General features: G+C 46.9%; 1 protein-coding gene across 2 annotated transcripts; it reads left to right on the forward strand.

The window, feature by feature from the left end:
* The first annotated feature begins 5,230 nt into the window (after window positions 1–5,230).
* On the forward strand, window positions 5,231–15,496 carry LOC124703513 (uncharacterized protein At3g49140-like). Of its 2 annotated transcripts, none has more exons than XM_047235724.1 (11): window positions 5,231–5,562; window positions 5,637–5,787; window positions 5,883–5,985; window positions 6,109–6,176; window positions 6,307–6,459; window positions 6,557–6,685; window positions 6,779–6,899; window positions 6,990–7,087; window positions 14,768–14,920; window positions 15,042–15,137; window positions 15,277–15,496. In XM_047235724.1, the coding sequence occupies exons 1-11, from the start codon at window positions 5,327–5,329 to the stop codon at window positions 15,469–15,471; spliced, it is 1,503 nt and encodes a 500-aa protein (XP_047091680.1). In that variant the 5' UTR covers window positions 5,231–5,326; the 3' UTR covers window positions 15,472–15,496. The 2 variants fall into 2 exon arrangements, with proteins under 2 accessions (XP_047091680.1, XP_047091681.1); XM_047235725.1 differs by having other exon boundaries at window positions 5,236–5,562; window positions 15,267–15,496.
* The last annotated feature ends 3,296 nt before the right edge of the window (window positions 15,497–18,792 follow it).

Genomic DNA, 18,792 nt, shown 5'->3' on the forward strand with positions numbered 1-18,792 from the left:
AGTATGGTTCGGAGAGAAGTTCAGAGAGACTTTTATTGGCCTATTGGGGATTCAGCATGGTATATGCATAGTGTTATGGAAATTATGGTGTTGAACTTGGTATGATACTTTTACCTCATTTTCTTTGCCTTGTTGTGTACTTGTGTGTCAGTTAGATGTCAAACAACCAGTGTTACTGAGCTGAAGCAGACCCCTCCATGATTCCTTTTTCAGAACTGAAATGCAAATCATATAGCCTAAACTACCTTAGCTAGGCACCAGTTCCACATGGAGGCAGCATCCTGATGCTATCTGGCTCTGGCATCGGACTTCGTTGACTAGGACATGGCGTGAGCATAGCGCAACATCCTCCTACTCACCATCAAGGAGATTGTTTCCGGTGGTTGCGTGTCGCCGCCACGAGCCACAAATTGCAATCCCATTGACATAGTGATCTGGTCCCTTAGTATCTTATTTCTATCACTTTCTTCTATTCTCTCAGTTTATTGTTTTCTGTATTGATTTTGTCAGCCCTAAGTATCAGTATGTTCTTTCATTCTTTTCTGTTTCGCCTTTTTTTTTATCTTTCTGCTGGTTTAGAATTTAGTATCTAGTATTCACTTTCCTTCAATCCTTAGTGTATAATTTTTGTTTCCTCAGCTTCTTATTTCCTTAGCTTCTTTTTCTTCTCGGTTTATTAGTCTAGTATCTAAATTCAGCAGTTACTTAATTTTTAGTTATCTCCGGTCTCTGGTACTTCTTATTTTCAGTTAGCAGTCTTGGGTCTCTCGGTAATTCTTTCTTTCATTTTGTAGTCTTTGGTCCCTCATTACTTCTTCTTTGTCTCAGTCTCTTGATGTGCATGTATCTCATATTTTCTGGTATAATTTTCCAGTTAAATCTTCAGTTAGATCTATCATATGCGCTCATTCTTACTTGCTCAGTTCTATGTTATCTCATTTATTGAATCTCCTTGTACTATTCTCGGGTCACTCCGTTATTGTTTCTTCAGTTTGTTTGTCTTTGCTCATTCATTTTCTTATTTCCTCAGCTTGTCTGCTTCTTTTGTCCAAGTCATTTAGTTTTCTCTTCTATCAGTTCCTTATTTTTCGTGTGCGAGATACGTCATTGGTTAGTATTTATTCAGTGTTCTTTCAGTTAATTACTCATTCTGTCCTGTGATTTGTAGTCTTATTTTTCTGTATTCAGTTTACAGTTCTTCAGCGGTCTTACTCTTGTTCTTTTTCATTATTAGAGTTTGCATTTTCAGTATTGTTCTTCTTCCTTTTTTATCAGTTAATTTCTTAAGTACCTCAATTTTTCCAGTCTCGCGTGTGCCTTAGTCTAGCATTGCATTACTATATGAATTCCATGAATTCCATTTCTTTCTTGTTTCGCTTTAGTGTCTTTGTCTTCTCTTGTCTTTTTATTTGATTCACTGATTTTTTGTTGTTCAACCTCTTAGTTTAGGCGACCGCCGGGATGGAGGAGGAGAAGTAGATATATCGATAGCATCTCCATTGCTCTGTCTCCCATTCAAGTCCTCCTCGACTCTCCTTGGTCAAGCTCTTCTTCCACCTTCAGTCCCTCCCTCCCGGAGCAGCCCACTCTAGGTACTCTTGCTACGCTTATGTTTTCCTTGGTTACCTTTGTTAGTTTATTCTTGCTCGATTCAATCATTCAACCAGTGGTTCTCGTACTGCTACATGTTGCCTAGAAATTATTGTTTTGATTTTTTCAGCTTCTTGTTAGCTAAGTTTGTTTCCATATATTCTGCATTCTCTTTAGTTTTGGTGCTTTTCTTTCACTCTTCAATCTCTTTAGCTCTTGTTTAACATTTCTTCTGACACCTTTTGCTATATTTATGGAATTTGCATCAATATTGGCATCCTTTGAATGTTTGTGCATTTTCCCATCAACAAAAGATCCCCCATGACTACCTCTTTTTCTTGCAGCAGGTCGCTAAAATTGATATAGTGGTCATCAACATGTACATAACCTTTCCCTAGGTTACCATCCAAACTATTCGAAGGTTTCTGCATCTGATCTACTTTCTTCTTATAACTTGCTTTACCAATATTTTCTTGTGTTTCCTTGGAGTGGATTGTCTGGATATGAAAACATTTGGGCTTTGATTTATCTTTTGCACATTTCCAAAAGCCGGAGGTCTTCCTTTCATAGAAGGAATAGTATATTGAAACTACAAATATGTATGTCTGTCCAATCCAACATTTCCCGTCTCTTTGCTCAACCTCTCATTGACATGTTTGTCAGGAGGTAAGTTTTGTCTGTGCTCTGATGAAGAACCTATAGCTCCCGAATAAGCAATGTCAACCTTGGCCTTTTTGGAACTTTCTGACTTTATGGTTGCATTCTTATTATTAAAACCCCTTTTCAAGATGGCTTTGGTACCTTTCTCTGAGGTCCTTGTCGGTACATGGTTTGTTCCATCCTTTGAGGTTGATTTTCTTCTTCTACCATCCTGCTTCTTGAACAAAATGGCTTCTTCAATAGGCAACTTTTCACTATTCACTGCTAAGTGGTCATCAAAAAGAGATTATCCTTGTAAGATGTTTTGTTTGCAGGATACTTCCCATCAGACCTAGAACTCCCGATGTTTTTTGCTTCCTAAAATTTCTGATGGCATGTTTTACTTTGCTTGCACCGATATTCTCAGTTGCTGCAGCTGTATATGCCGCCTCATCACAATCGATATTAAAATTATTCAGATCAATGTGTGATGATATACTAGTGTAATCCAGATTTGTTCCTATGTCGATTTGCTCATCATCACCATCCATTGTTGGCAAATCTCTTGGCGAGGAACACGACCTCAGTTCATCTGCTACTTTTCTCCCTGATGTATCTGCTTTGTTATCCTCCCTTGTGATGTCCACAAATGCATCAGACCCTTCCTTGCCGCTTGACGAAGCATCGCTATCACTGTCGTTGATGCTCGCACTGCCACTTGCAGAACTTTTGCTTTGACTCCCACTATCACTTATATTGCCACTACTATCACTGTCACTATCACTTCCACTCTCACTAGAGGTACCTGCTTTTGCATCACTGTCATTGATCTTTTAGTCTCCTTGGGGTTTTCATTTTTTCATTGTTCCTCCTCCTTTTCATTTTATCATTTTCTCAGATTGCATTCCTTACTTCGAGCTACAGACACAGTCGCTTGTTTCCGTTTGTGTGCCACTCCACCTGCTGCACGAATCAAGCTTTAAGAGCAGCCGCCGCAGTCCTTCTCAAGATAGCTCTCTCTGATGCTCTCGATGTTTCATTATGTCTCTCTATGTGATGCGGCATAGCAAGCTGCAGGTCTCATACTTTCTCATCTATTTCTCTTTGTCAGTCTCTTAAGTTCGCATTCCTTAATTTTTAGATGCGTTCATATTTTCTTTGTTCATATATCTACATAAGTATCTCAGATATTCTCTAGTTTGTGAATCTTTCCGAGATTTCTTTTGCGGTCTCATTGTTTGTGTCTATTTCCTCAGTGATTTGACCATCTTTTTTAAAAGCATTATTTTTTATTTTCAGAGTGAGAGTTAAATTTATATGAGAATAAAGGGAGAACGGGTAGATTCAACTTTTTGTTTGTTGCTCATATGGTTGGGGAAACCTACTGCAAATGGCAATTCAGTTTGTTTTCAAGAATAATTTTGAGTGTTTTGTGTTACAGGGAACTTCTGCTAAACAAGAGTGCAGGATAAAGTTGACTTTAATCCAGGTGTGCTACTACAGCCTTTAAGTCATAATATGTTCTGAGCACAACCTTCAAAGCTAAAACAATTATGAGTCTGCTACTATCTTAGAACATGAGAGCACTATTTTCTGTTTCAGATTACTGGGAATTTAGGAGCATCCCTTGGACTTCAGTGAATCTCCAAATCCAAGTAAGTTGCCTTCCAGAATATTTTTGCCTTTCTTTTTCTTTGGTCGTTGTAGATCTTAATCTATATTCTTCCCCTTTTACCTTTGTGAGCGTCTCAATCTTCCGTAGAGGACCACATGTAGCCCTTTATGTGTCGATGGAGTGGTTGGAGCAGACGGAGGAAGTTTGCTTGCTAGAGAAGGTCGAGCAATTGTATATGGGCTTACAGAGAATGGCCGATCTGTTCTATGGACGTTTTCATTTTTCATGGGCTCTTTTTTTCGGGCTTGTACAGTTTTAGGCTTAAAAAGTAGCCCTTGGAACGTGGTATGAGTACTGAAAATTTTGAAAGCCCGCCGGATAACTGATTGGAAACTTAGAACTTAAGGTGGACTGATGTGAACCCAAATAGACATATTTGTAACTGTCATTTTTCATAGAGCTGGTAACAATGTACAGTTGTCATCATTTGATTGACTCAGTGAAAAGTGTCTGTTCCTAAATTGCAAAACAGACGGCTGTTCTATAGTCACTCCCAAAAAAAGATCTGCCCGTTTTTCTACCTTGCTAGAAATCACCACATCCTTTTCTACTGTTATAGTTTAACAATTTATTTTTGATGCTGCTAAGATTAAGGGGAGATGATAAAAAGAAGAAGAAGATGGCATAAGACAACTTTAAACACGATGCAAACCATATACCCACTCATATCACAAAATGTAATTGGCAGATTAATTAGGTTCTAGTTGCCAAATTAACTTGGAGTATTGTCAAGTTTAAAATACGACTTGATTAGTGTGTATTTTCTAGGTTAATTAGTCTGTTCATAATTGCCAGAATAATTAGTGCATACTGCCAGGTTAATTAGTCCTACCTGCCAAATTAATTTCCACATAGCCTACTATTGTTGCTACCTGCTTGCATGGGTCTCTTTTCCCCAAAATTTCGAGCAAGTAAAGCAACAGGCTCGAGCTCTATTTCCATGGCGAATGAAGATAGCAGATGAACCACCTCCTCCTCACGCGCCTAGCTCCACGTGCTCGCTGGCGCGTGCCTCCCTGATGCCTGCTCGTCGTCGGAGGCTACCTCCTCCCGTGCCTCCCCGACCGGTGTTTCTCCACACCCTGCGACACGTGCTCGCGCGGCGTCGGCGGCGGCAACACCTGCCGCGTGCTCGGTGGCGGCGGCGACCCCTGCTCGCGCGACGGCAGCCTCCGAGCCGTGCTTGCGCGGCGGCGCTCCTCAACGATTCCCTCACTAGGCTTGATCTCAGGAGGAGAGGAAATTTTGTGGTACCAAACGACTCACGAGGGGATAGTCACGAGAGGATAAGATACATCGGTTATTAAGGGGGCCCTACGCTTTTTTTCCGCCGCACATGAGAGCAAGCAGTGCGGCGCTTTTGGTTATCTTCTTCCAACTATCTTACTTCTCAGCTCGGTCACCTCCGTTCCATGGTATACCATGCTGCTGGCGGCAGCCGCTGCAGCAGCGCCGTACCACCCCTTCTTCTCCCGCTACCGCCGCCACCCTTCGCCGCATAGTTTCTTCGCCGTGCGGAGAGCAGGCGGGGGCTCGGCCCTCCCGCGGGCCTTACTACGCCGGTGTCGCAGTCAGAGTCAACACTCCTGCTGTCGCTGTCACTGCTCTTGGAGCAGCAATGCGCACGCAGGCCGGAGTAGCCATTGCCGCCATTGCCGGTACGAAAATGTGTGCGTACTGCTCATATGTTTTGTCGGTGCAATGGCTGAATTTAGTTATGTCGAGAATGCAGGGCGGGTGCAACGCCGAACCCCCCGGACGAGCTGCCGTCGGGCAGAGCCGGCCGCTACCATCCTTCCGAGGATATTGCCGAGACGCTCCACCTAAACGACGGCGAGCCGGCGCGCCTTACCGACGCCGAATCTGCCCGAACAATCGTCGAGGTTAGTTAACTACTCGAACCATATTTATATGCAGTGCTGAATTCCTGGGAGAGTGCGAGTCCCCTGTTGTTGAACAAAGTGCTGGTTATGTGCAGGTGAACAACAATGCTACGGTGATGATCTCCACGCTCGTCGACGATGGTGTACACGAGAGAATCATCTTGCCGGAGTTCCCCTATTTGACCGACGAGAATGGAGGTATGCTGCTGGGTACTTCGGATAATTGTGCAACGGCCTTCTTATCCCCAATAGGCTCTTGTAACTTGCTTTGGGGCACTCTCATTTTTTTTCCTTGAAGCTTCTGTGTGGCAATCTGCTCAGATATTTACTTCGAGGTCGACAATGAAGACGCAGTCATGGAAAGCATCATGGGCGAAGACAAAATCGCGGTAACAATTCCGTTGTAATTACCATTCTATTTCTTGTCACTTAATTCTCTTAATAAACAGGTTAACTATGCGTTGTTGTAGTTGTGCATACACTTAATTAATATTATACTATGTTCTTTTGTATCTGCAGCATGTTATCATTGGACTGGATAATACAGATGTCTTTGCTGAGTTGGATCTAGCCGCGGCATCATCAGCTCAATTTATGCAAGAAGGGGAAGAAGAAGATGACGACGACGATTCAGATGATGAGGAAAGCGACTTTGATGAGGACTTTGAAGAGGTGGTGAAAATCCTTGATAAAATGATTGTTGTTACTGGTCAACAAAAAACATAATACAGTGATTTACTTTGATGATGTGTGTCTTAAAAACGTGCAGGAGGGTGTGTTTGCTATTGATGAAGAAGATGGCGACGACGACGATGAAGATGATGATGCGCCTAGCTGGTCCAACCTTGAAACCGTGAATTCCTGCCATCCTCTCTATTTTGCAAGGATGATTGTGGAGGTAGATGATTGAAACATAATTATTATCCATCAGTGAAACAAAGTTTAATTATTATTCAAGAGTAACCATTATGCTCTTGACATTTATTGCTAGAGCGCGAGCAAATCTAATATAGATTGGTTGGACCGACCACCTGCAAGCCTCGTTGTTGAGGGCCAGCTGCGACCTGCCTTCGCTGAAGAGAGCACCATGGTCTCCAGGCATTTATTAAATGGTTGTTGTGACGAACCTGGAAATGAACCTTTTGTTCAGCAGACATTGTTTTATGGAACGAAGTAATCTCACAGTTAATGAAATTTGGTAGGTGATGAACCCCTAAAAGATAGTAAAAAGGAGAGTGGAGCTACATTTTTCAAGGTTGAAGTTCTGAGCATTGAGCTGATCACTGCATATGGTACCGAGGTATGTCTCCTTCATTTGATATGCCAAAGTAATTTTCCGGAACTGCTGAACCGTTGGTGAGTTTATGGCATGCTGGTGTTGATTAACAGTTTAAATTTATAATGAGTGCAGTATTTTTGAGTTTGGGCTCCAGGGGAGCCTAATACAGTGCATTGAAAAATTCGAAAACGGTCTTTCAAAGTTTCAAACATTTCTGAAGAAAATCTACACGTATACATTATATCCTGCAACCATGTGAAATTTCAATGTGAAATACCTTATCTCAAGGCTATACAAAAATTACAAAAGTGTGATTGTTAGAAAGGTGAACAGTAGTAGACGTTTTAAACCCCTACTAGTAAGTTTGCACGTGCACACACGTATTGATAGATAAAGACAAACCACGATTTTGAGTATCTGAACGAAGGGCATAATTCACACTCACAAGTCTACGGCATCTTTCTCCCTGCCCTCATTTCTCTCCACTTCCATTCTCTTCATCCGCCTTTGATTTTACTTTAGTCTAACACAAGAATACCTTCAAAAGAAAATCAGTTTGGACGAAAATAAGTAACACCACGGAGGCTGTGATTCTACATAAAAACAGAAGGTTCTAGTGACGCTAGTCAAATGATATCAAGATGCAAAAGTTTCGCGGAATGAAGAAAATAATAATTAGTCACAACATCCATTGGCATTTAATCCAATCATCAGGTCATCAGAATTAATCATACATATTTGTTAAGGTTCATCTCCCTAAACATATCTTTATACCAGCCACCTCTTTTACCCAGAGATGCTCAGCTATGGCCTGTAGTAGGAAAAGTATGTGAGAAAATTGCGAGAAAGCAAGACTAATCTAATGTAACAGAGGAACTTCAGGTTCGAGTCAGACCGAGGTGTATGTAACCTAAAATTAATCTTTCCTTAAACATTTCACCCACATTGACATATGGAGCCCTCTTAATGTTCTCAACCAGGAATGACCCGGAAGAAAATACAAGCTATGGACATGAGACAGAAACAATCCAACTAAATGATATTAGGGCAGAAAAATAATTCAGTGTGATAAAAATCATTAATAGTCCACTTTGAGAAATTTATGAAAGACCAATCATCTTAGCCGAACCCAAAACTTCTTCAAATCACAAATGCCCTCTAAAAGAAATAAAATGTCACCAAGTAATCTCCCATCTTTAAATTCAATCAATAACTTCCCAACTGATGGAAGAACTTTCTCTTACCACGTACATGTTTTGTGCTACTGTTTACTAAAGGATAAGCGTGGAACCAAGTCTAAATCTAATTTAGAGAAGCATACCTTTTACTTATCTACTTCCTCTATTATAAGGGTTGCCCCTCTCTTCTTCATCCGTCCACTTCCATGCTTGTGCCACACCACAAATGCAAAAACGATAAAAGAGGATTAAACAACGATTGTATGGCAACTTTAGGTAACAGCTTGGTCACTCGATGTTCGCACAGGATACCATTGTAAGAATAGATCGTATAATTTCTGATAAGCACAATGATGGGAAATGTTAAAAAGCCTTGAGTTTAAAATACCACGTAGTGCTTCTGTAACCTTCAGCAATTTATTCATTCGAGATGCGCTAGACTCCTCCTGCTAGCATATACATGAGGAAAGAGTTTTAAGGTGGAAGAATGCTTAGTTAGAAATGCAACATCTTGTGCTTAACCCGATCTTCTCGTTGCCTAGACGTGGGATGGCACGTTCGTTGTCGGCATCGTGAGATCATGCGCGTTCTCTTCTTTGCTGAATAAAAGGAAGCAGAAACAGAAAAGTTGCATCAGTTGCATGCAGCACAAAACTCTCACCTCTCTGCGTTCATCATCTACTGAATCTTGTTCCTGAGATCGAGAGAAGAGAGGCCACTGGTATGAGAGCCTGCCGATCATGGCAGAATCGGATACGCCGCCGCCAAAGAGAGATGCGTCGGTGGGGAAGAAGAAACCTAAAAACACGGCGTCCGGGTCGTGATCAAGATCTCCGAGGCGCACCTCCCTCTCACTGGTTCGTCGTGGTCCCGGGCAGCACCATGGGCGCGAGCTGGTGCTGAGGGAGAGGGTGGTGCACGCCGTCAACAGCGGCTCAGAGTGGCCGACGCTGAAGCACACCAATTACACGGATTGGGTCGTGCTCATGCGCATCCAGCTGCAGGTACACGGGTTGTGGGAAGCCTTGAAGGAGGGCGACTATGACGAGCACGACAATCGCGCGGCTCTATCGGCTCTACTCCATGTCGTGCTGCCGGAGCTGGTGCACATCCTCGCCGCCAAGGACAATGCCAAGGCAGCGTGGGACACGAGCAAGACGATGCTCGTCGGAGCGGAGCGCTTGCGCGGTGCAAAGGCCTAGACGCGACATCGTGATTACGACCGTTTCACGTTCAAGGACAGCGAGACGGTGGAAACCTTCACGCTGTGCCTCTCCACGATCCTTAGTGATCTGGAGATGCTCGGCGATCCTGAGGTCGAGCCCAAGGCTGTGAGGAATTTCGTGCGCGTCCTCCCGCGTAAGTACCGTCAGATGGCATCATCGATTGAATCTCCGTTAGATATCAAGACGATGTCGATCGAGGAGCTCAGTGGACGGTTGCACGTGCTGGAGGAGAATGAATCCGTTGACGGAGAAGACGACTTCGGCAAGCTGCTCCTCACGGAGGAGTGGCGTGCATGCTTCACGCGCGGTGCTCATGGAGGGCGTGGCACCAGATCAGGGGGTGATCACCATCAGGGCAAGAACCGTGGCAAGGACCACGACGATAAGCGATCAGTCGGGGATGGCGCGAATGCGTCCGGCGGGTCCGAGAAGGATGACACGTGCCGCTATTGCAACAAGAAAGGGCACTGGGCCCGTGAGTGCCGCAAGAAGAAGAGAGAGGAGGTGCACGTGGCCAAGGTCGATGACCACACTGATCCCTTCATGCTGCTCGCGGAGGTCGTGCTGGACGGCGCACCTCCCATTCCATTTGCGGTACCATCACCACGCTAGTGCATCAGGCGGCCACGGCACTCACCGAACGCGCGTTGTTCTTACTCAACGAGGAAAAGCCTAGTTTTAAATAGCCGGCTATAGCCTCGCTATAGCCCGGCTATAGCCTTTCGAGCAAGGTGCCGCTAAAGGCATTCGTGTGCTAAAAGGTGGCTATAGCCCGCTATAGCCTGGCTATAGCCTTTTTCGGAGGTCGCGGCCGCGGCTATATCCTATAGCCGGCTATTTAAAAGTATGCCGAAAAAGCGAAGGTTCTGCCAGGGAGCGACACCGACCCCGTTGACTCCATCTAGTACTTGGACACAGAGGCGTCGAACCATATGACGGGCGAGCGCGCATCGTTTGTGGAGCTGGATGAAGTGGTGTGCGGCAACTTCAAGTTCGGCGATCGCTCCGTGGTGCAGATCATGGGGCACGACACCATGGCCTTCAGAAACGACGGAGGACCACATCGCGCGTTCTAGAGGAGCGTCATCAGCCTCGGGCAGCTAGACGAGCACGCATGCAACATCCGAATCAAGCACGGTGTCCTCACGATCCGTGATGACCTCGTCGTCAAGGTAAACCGTGCACCATACTGCCTCTACAAAGCTCACCATTCGACCTGTGCTGCCCGTGTGCCTAGCTCTGCGCCATGACGCGGCGTCGTGGCGCTGGCATGTGCGCTTTGGGCACCTCCACTGCAAGGCACTACGGAAGATGGGGCGCGAGCAGATGGTGCGTGGCCATCCCAACATCGAGCCCACAGGTGAACTCTGCGAGGCATGCATGGCGGGGAAGCAGCGACGAGCACCCTTCCCGCAACAAGAAAAGTTTAGAGCGGTGGAGCCGCTCGAGCTGGTGCACGCTGATCGCTACGACGCGATCACGCGCCCAAGCCAGGCGGCTGCTGGTACATCCTGATGCTCGTCGATTACTACAGCCGCTTCATGTGGCTTGTGCTACTGTCGACAAAGGATGAGGCCGCGACAATAGTCAAGCGCTACCAGGCGGAGGCGCGGACCGAGGCTTGCCGCAAGCTGTGCACCCTATGCACCAACCACGGCGGGGAGTTCACCTCCAACACCCTCGCCGCGCACTTTGCGAACACCAGCGTCAAACGGAACCAGACCGTGGTTTGCATGGCCAGGAGCATGATGAAGGACAAGAAGATGCCAAGCTTCTTCTGGGGGGAAGCGGTGACCACAACGGTGTACGTCCTGACTTGCTCCTTCACGTGAAGCGTCGACGGGCGAACACCATACGAGGCGTGGCACGATAGGAAGCCCTCGGTCGAGCATCTCCATGTGTTAGGGTGCGTTGCCCACGTCAAGTCCGTGCGCCCCTTCCTTTGCAAGCTCGACGACCGGAGCACCCCAATGGTGTTCATTGGGTACGAACCACGGTCGAAGGCATACATGGTCTATGAGCCATCGACGCGCCGCGTCCACGTCTCTCGCGATGTCGTCTTCGACGAAACGGCGAGCTGGAACTGGGAGGAGCAATACGGGGAACCGGAAGGAAGCAGTGGGGAATTCGTGGTGGAGTACATTACCTCGCCATCCTCGCTCGTTGCAGCGATGGAGGAGCCGGAGGAGGAGGTTGCCACGACCAGCCCTGCCTCGACGCCAACCGCAAGCACGCCGGTACACCCCATGGGTGCTTCACCGCCACCATCCGTGGAGCTGGCCACACCTCCATCTGCGCCAGATCGATCTAAAGATGTTTGACGCGCACGGCGAGGGGGAGCAGCACCGCTACCGCCGTGTCATGGACATCTTGGGCGTCCACAACGCACCACCAGGACTCGCCGGGCGCCTCCTGCGCACCACGGCGGAGGAGCCAAGCTGCATCGCTAAGACCCAGCGAGACGCAAGCTGGAGCAAGGAAATGGAGGAGGAGATGGCCTCCATCGAGCAGAACAAGACTTGGGCCCTGGTGGATCTACCTAGTGGCCATAAGCCCATTGGGCTTAAATTGGTGTTTAAGGTGAAGAGGGATGAGAAGGGCGCCGTCGTCAAACACAAGGCCCACCTCGTCGCAAAAGGATATGTGCAGCGCGAGGGATTTGACTTCGAGGAGGTCTTCGCCCCCGTCGCACGGCTCGATTCCGCTCACCTGCTCCTCGCCGTCGTTGTGCAAGAGAAGTGGGAGTTGTACCACCTCGACGTCAAGTCCGCCTTCCTCAACGGCGAGCTCCAGGAAGAGGTGTACGTTGCTCAGCCCCCTGGATTCGTCATGGATGGATCGGAGGGGAAGGTGCTGCGACTTCACAAGGCACTCTACGGGCTCCGTCAAGCTCCGCGAGCGTGGAACGCGAAGCTGGCCATCAGCCTCGTCGCACTTGGCTTCACCATGCGGTGTACACCCGCAACAAGGACGGGGAACGGTTCCTGCTCGATGTGTACGTCGTCAACCTAATCGTCATCGGTGCGTCCCCAACAGCGATCGGTGATTTCAAGATGGAGATGACGTCGCTGTTTAGGATGAGCAACCTGGGGCTGCTATCATACTACCTTGGGATTGAGGTGATCCAGCGCCCTGGGTGCATCAAACCGGGGCAATCTTCCTACGCTGGCAAGCTGGGGCAATCTGCCTACGTTGACAAGCTGCTTGACAAAATGGGGATGTGCAGCTGCAATGCTGCCTTCGTGCCCATGGAGCCTCGGTTGAAGCTGAGCAAGAAGGGGAGCGGGGCGGCGGTGGATCCCATGCTTTACCGTAACATCGTCGGAGGCCTCCGCTACCTCGTCCGCACGCGCCCAAACATCTGCTACACGGTGGGGTACCTGAGCAGGTTCATGGAAGCACACGCAAGCGATTACTCGAGGGAGGTGAAGCATCTTTTGTGCTACATCGTCGGAACAAAGAACCTTGGATGCTCGTAGACTTACCAGGAGTAAAAAGCCCAAGCTTGTCGCAACACCAACGGTGTTCTGCACTTTCTTGGTGAGAGCGCTGTCTCGTGGCAGTATGTGAAGCAAAGATCGTCGCACTTTGGTCCTGTGAGGCGGAACACGTCGTGGCGACGGTAGCGGCGTGTCAGGGCGTCCGGTGGCTCCAGGGCGAGCTGCTTGGATACGATGATGGCATGATCGAGCTCCACGTCGACAACAAAGCAGCAATCGCCTTGATGAAGAACCCTGTCTTCCATGACCCAAGCAAACACATTCAAACTAGGTATCATTTCATTCGTCTGTGTGTTGACAGTGGTGACACTGACGTCTAGTTCGTGCGCACTGAGGACCAGCTCTCCGACATCATGACAAAGGTACTTGGTCGTGTGCAGTTCCAGGAGCTGCGCCGCCGCATTGACATCGTTGAGGTTAAGGAGACATAGATTAGGAGGAATTTGTTGGTTAATCTAGCGTGTCTCTGAGTAGTGTCTTTGTTTTTTCATCAGAGTAGTATCAGTTAGAGTTCATCTATTTCTTAGCTGAAGATAGAGACTAGGATTTGGTCTTGTGCTTGACCCGATCCTCTCGTTGCCTGAACGTGGGATGGAAACGTTCGTTGTGGGCATCGTGAGATCATGCACATTCTCCTCTTTGCTGAATAAAAGGAAGCAGAAACAGAAAAGCTGCATCAGTTACACGTAGCACATAACTCTCGCCTCTCTGTGTTCATCATCTACTGAATCTTGTTCGTGAGATCGAGAGAAGAGAGGCCACATGCAGTGTGGTTGCTCATGAGGTTTGGTCTTGGACATTTCGACTTTGAAACAAGCTGGACTGGCTCCATGAGGGGGACCTGGATCTCGTGGATTGGTGGACATCTCGCTCGTGCATTGCAGCGCATAAGCGAGACTTGTAGACGACGATCATTCACGTCTTCTAGTGCATATGGAGGCATCACAATGACGTGGTCTTTAATGGTGTGGGGGTGTCACATACGGCCATTAAGGAGAAGATCGAGGAGGAGTACGATAGATGATGGCTTGCGAAGCTCTTCCGTTGTTCTGTTTTGTGTTTCCGGAGCCGAGAGAGATATCATGGTAGTACGGAGAGTAGGCTTATGTGAGGAGCTGCCTCCTCTTGTTGGCAGCACAACTTTTGCCTTCTTTGGCACCCTTCTATATAATCTATACATTTTTTAATGGTGTATTCTCGAAAAATCCCGCTATATTATCGGAATTTGTTCGTCATGTTATTTACCGGTGCACAAGTTTGCTCCGCTCATGATCGCCTCTACAACGTATAGAGAATCGAGACCTATCCACAGAGACGGAACAAATGGTTGGAGGACGGGACGAGAGATATTTTTATCCATCATGGATGACAGCGGATCTATGGATTGGTCCTACATCTCCGTAGACATTTTAAATTTCTTGATGTTTACTTGGATTTCATATTTTTATTTTGTTAATATTGTTGCGGTTGTGTGCATCTTAAATTGTGCAATGGCCAGGTGTATTGACTAAGCATAAAAGCGTCCTTCATAAAAAAAATCGTCAGAATATTGCTTTTCCTAGAATATAAGGTATTTCATATTGCAACTTTACACGCTTGTAGGATACATACGTTTTGTACATGTAGATTTTTTTTCAGTTTTTTGAAAACTTTTAAAACCCTATTTTTGAATTCTGAAAAAATGGACTTCTTGTAGCCCGAGCTTATATGTGATATTCTGCAATTTAATATCTTATGTAACTGCAGATTTGCCATTGTACATTCTTGAACACTAGCATCATTTCTTACTCCCTGTAGCCCAAAGTAAAGATAGAAGAATACCGGAAATCTAGGCCAGACATCATTGCGCATTCCGCACCGAACATAATATCGCGCTTGAGAGCTGGTGGAGACAAGATAACACAGGCTCTGAAATCACTCTGTTGGAGGTGCAAGGCCATTCCAGTAGAGGTAATATTTCCTCACATTTCTCATAGGCACTTCGTTAACATTGAAAATTAAGGAAAGAGTTGTACATTGGACATATTATCTCGAAGTCGCTATTAAAGCACAGCCGGTTATGCTTCTGCAGGAAGCAGCAATCATCGGGGTGGACTGCCTTGGATTTGACTTGAGATTGTGCTCAGGAACACAAGTGCAGACATTGAGATTTGCTTTCCCGACAAAGGTCAGCTTTTGTGTATAATTGTTTCATTCTCTGTGATGTGTGTGATGGATAGATGAAAGGTGGAGAAACGTTAGTTTGTACAGGAAGAAAATCTTTGCATTTCATTCTCATGCGGTTCTTACACTGTAGGCTACTTCAGAGTTCAGCGCAGAGAAGCAAATACACGAGCTACTGTTTCCTCGGATACATCAAGAAGGGCAGTCACCACAAGCTCAACAGAAAGAGTCTTGATGTAAATAGGAATGAGACATTTCATCTTTTGGTAGGGAAGTTAATCAAGCGAAATAAAATATTAGCCATCTTCATAAGTTATGACAGTCTCACTTCGAATTGAAATTGTGATTTGGCTTTCGAGAGTATGCAGAAGTTCAAAAAAAAAAAAAATAGAGCAGCTGTGTAGTCGTGTTTTTTTTTCTCGCGAAAACGTAAAAAATATTGCGTTTCGATGCATTGATAGAAAAAAAGTTATATACACAAGTCTAAAAAGTGGACCGACGCCCACGCCACACAACCCAACCCACGAAAACAAGGCTAATTGAGAAGTTGACGTAGCCCTCGTGCTCCGGCATCCGCCCATGATCTCACCTCGGCTTGGATCGTGTCAACTAGAGAGGACACCGAAAGCAGCTCGTTGTTGAAGACAATCATATTCCTATGCTTCCAGATCCACCACGCAGTACGCATAACTAGCGACAATGTTGCTTGGCGCATATGACGTGGGTTGGAGCGCACCACCAGCGACTACCACTCTGCGAAATCCCCTTCAACAACTGGAGGCCCAGCAATAGATCAATCTAGGATAGGATCTCATGCCAGATAGTTCGCGAGAACGGGAACCAGGTAAGAATATGTGACATAGTCTCCTCTGCCTTGTCACAGAAAACACAACGCGGCCGATGAGGCAACCTGCAGCGCGTGATCCTCTCATCCATCAAACACCTGTCTTGGCAAGCAAGCCACATGAAGAACCTCACTCTAGGTGGTGGGCGGCCAAGATTTCCAGCTCAACATTCAAGACCCCTACACTAACGACCCTTGGAAGAGGGTGTAGTAGCAGGACTTGGAGGAATAATGGCCATCGTTCGTCCACCGTCTGGGGCGTCGTGGAATTAGCACTAGCAAATTCGACGATTCTTCCCGGCCAACTTCCCATCCAACCACCTATCGTCCCAGAACGGAGCGGAGGACCCATCACCTAACACCATGATGGTCGAGGAGAACAAGATGTCATGCTCGTTCCTAGATAGCTGCATATCGAGCCCGCACCAAGGTTGCAAGGGCTCTATATGCATCCTCCACACCCAAAGGGTCCTGAGACTAATGGTCGTACATGAAGGTCAGGGATACCGGGACCGCCGTAGCATAGTGGTCTACACACCCTGTCCGAGTTCACGTGGCAACAATTCCCACCATTCACCTCCTTCCTACCCACCCATAGGAAACCGCAAACAATTTGTACGCCGGCTTAAGGGCCTTCTTGTTTAGAAAAAGCACCATAAGTTGGTGAAGAGGGATTGCAGTGAGCACCGAGCGGATTAGGGTGTGACGTACCGCTTTGGGCATCATGGATGCCTTCCACGTCGGCAGCTTATTCCCAATCATTTCGATCAACGGTTGGACTGCATGAGCCATGAGCCGTCAAATAACAAGGGGTATGCCCAAGTACTTTACATGGTAGGGTGCCAACTGGTAGTCCATGATAAACCCGGAGACTTTGCCAAAGACCTTAAGGATGCCGCAAAACGCTTGCAGGTCCGCCTCATCCAGGTAACAGAAGGTCACCACATCGTCCGCGTAGAGCGAGACTGTAGTCGTCAGCTCCCGGCCGGCTAGGCGCTTCAGCATGCCCAGTTCCTTGGCTTTTGCCAGCACCCTACCACTACAAACAACTAGGGCATCAATGACGGTACAGGGCTAACGTTTGATAAATCCGTCAGCGAATGTCTTTTTCTCTGACGGTACCGCGTTTTCGCATTACAGGTGGCGTTTTGGGCCGGTCGGCCCCAAAAATTCGTGACGGGCGAGCTCTAAATGTCACGATTTTTTATAAATGAGCGTCGCGGGAGGTGGGCAACCTGAACTGTAGACTAGGGGAGGGGGTGCGTCACAAGAGCTGGGTGACATATGCATCCCCAATGGGCCTGCCGAAGATGGTACCCGGGGTTTATTGAAGGCCCACGACCCGAAGGATAAGGAAAATTCGGAAGCCCAGCTTGCTAGTTAAGGAAAGCTAGAGTTGTATTAGGAGAGAACACTTGTAATATTACGGGAGGAGTTAGAAACCTTCCCGGACTCTGTAACTTGTACATCACGAATCCCTCGGCTCCACCTCCTATATAAGTGGGAGTCGAGGCACAAAGAAAGCATCGAATCATTGTCTCACGAACCCTAGTTTTTACATCGTCGAGTACTTTTCGGCTGAAACCTTCGAGATCTACTTGCCCTCTACATCTAACGAAACCCTAGTCTACAACTCGTAGGCATTGACAAGTTAATACCTTGTCCATTGGCGCCGTCTGTGGGAATTAGAGGCGACAAGGAGCTGATCTCGATGGCACGTTCAAGATCGTCGACTTCGTCGGTAGCAAGCAACATCATGGACAGAGGTAAACAGATCGAAACTGGTCTCGTTGATTTTGTTCCTCACCCGCCCTCCCGTTTGGATGCATATGCGTATCTGGAGGAGCCCATGGAGATGACGTTTGGAAAGTTTCACTTCTGCGTCGAGAAAGAAGGAGCGTATCGTCTCGAAGTTCCGATCTCGTCGGGATTATCGGCGGCTGATCCTGATTTTTCGAGCTCAGCATCATCCATCGAGTCAGGCGACGAGGAGATTTCGTCGCCACGCTTCATCAGCACCAAGGCAAGTGAAAAACTCGCCAAGATCTTCAGCGACATGTCCTTCGAGTCATCCGCGGACTCCTATATAAGCGATGACTCGAGTGACACCGACAACTTCAACTTCATCGACAATTCCATCACTATTGGAAAGGTCTTCACCAATCTCTATGATGGTGTCACCAAACCCAGCAAGGTTCAGAATCCAAAATATGATCAGATTTACGCCATTGGAGAAGCAAGTCGCGATCAGGAGGAGACATCAGAGGCTTTCGACGAATTGGGAAATCCATATGTCGATCCCTCTGACCTAAGGCGAGGTTTGGGCAATAAATATGTCGGGCCTACACCACGTATTAGGGTTCAACTTCCACAAGCAGCATGGGATAGAGCCGCAAGAGCTATGGATGGTTTAGAACCAATGGCAACAATCGCTACAATCGAAGAATTGCGAGGCCTACCAATATAGGCTTGCTCGAGCTGGAAGAGAATTGGAAAAACAGACGTACTGCTCCGAATAGAAGAAAGGAGGCAGCTTCCGCATCAAGCAGGCGAAGAGCGGAGTTAAGTCGACAATCAGGAACTTCGGGAGATAGCCACAGAGAAGCTCGAAGAAGAGCAAGATCTCGGCTCCAAAATATACCTGAGGCTGAAAGAGAGACTTTAATTCAAAACCTCGATATGTCTTTTATGTCAATCGATACGAGGGGGAATATCATCCCGAAAACACCAGAAGCAGGATACATGGCAACGCAAGCTTTCATCTTAGCGTCTAGGCCACCTCCCGGGGATCCAAGAGAAGCGTTGTATAACATGG

The sequence above is a fragment of the Lolium rigidum genome, chromosome 3, assembly GCF_022539505.1.
Source record: "Lolium rigidum isolate FL_2022 chromosome 3, APGP_CSIRO_Lrig_0.1, whole genome shotgun sequence".
NCBI classification, from domain to species: Eukaryota; Viridiplantae; Streptophyta; class Magnoliopsida; order Poales; family Poaceae; genus Lolium; species Lolium rigidum.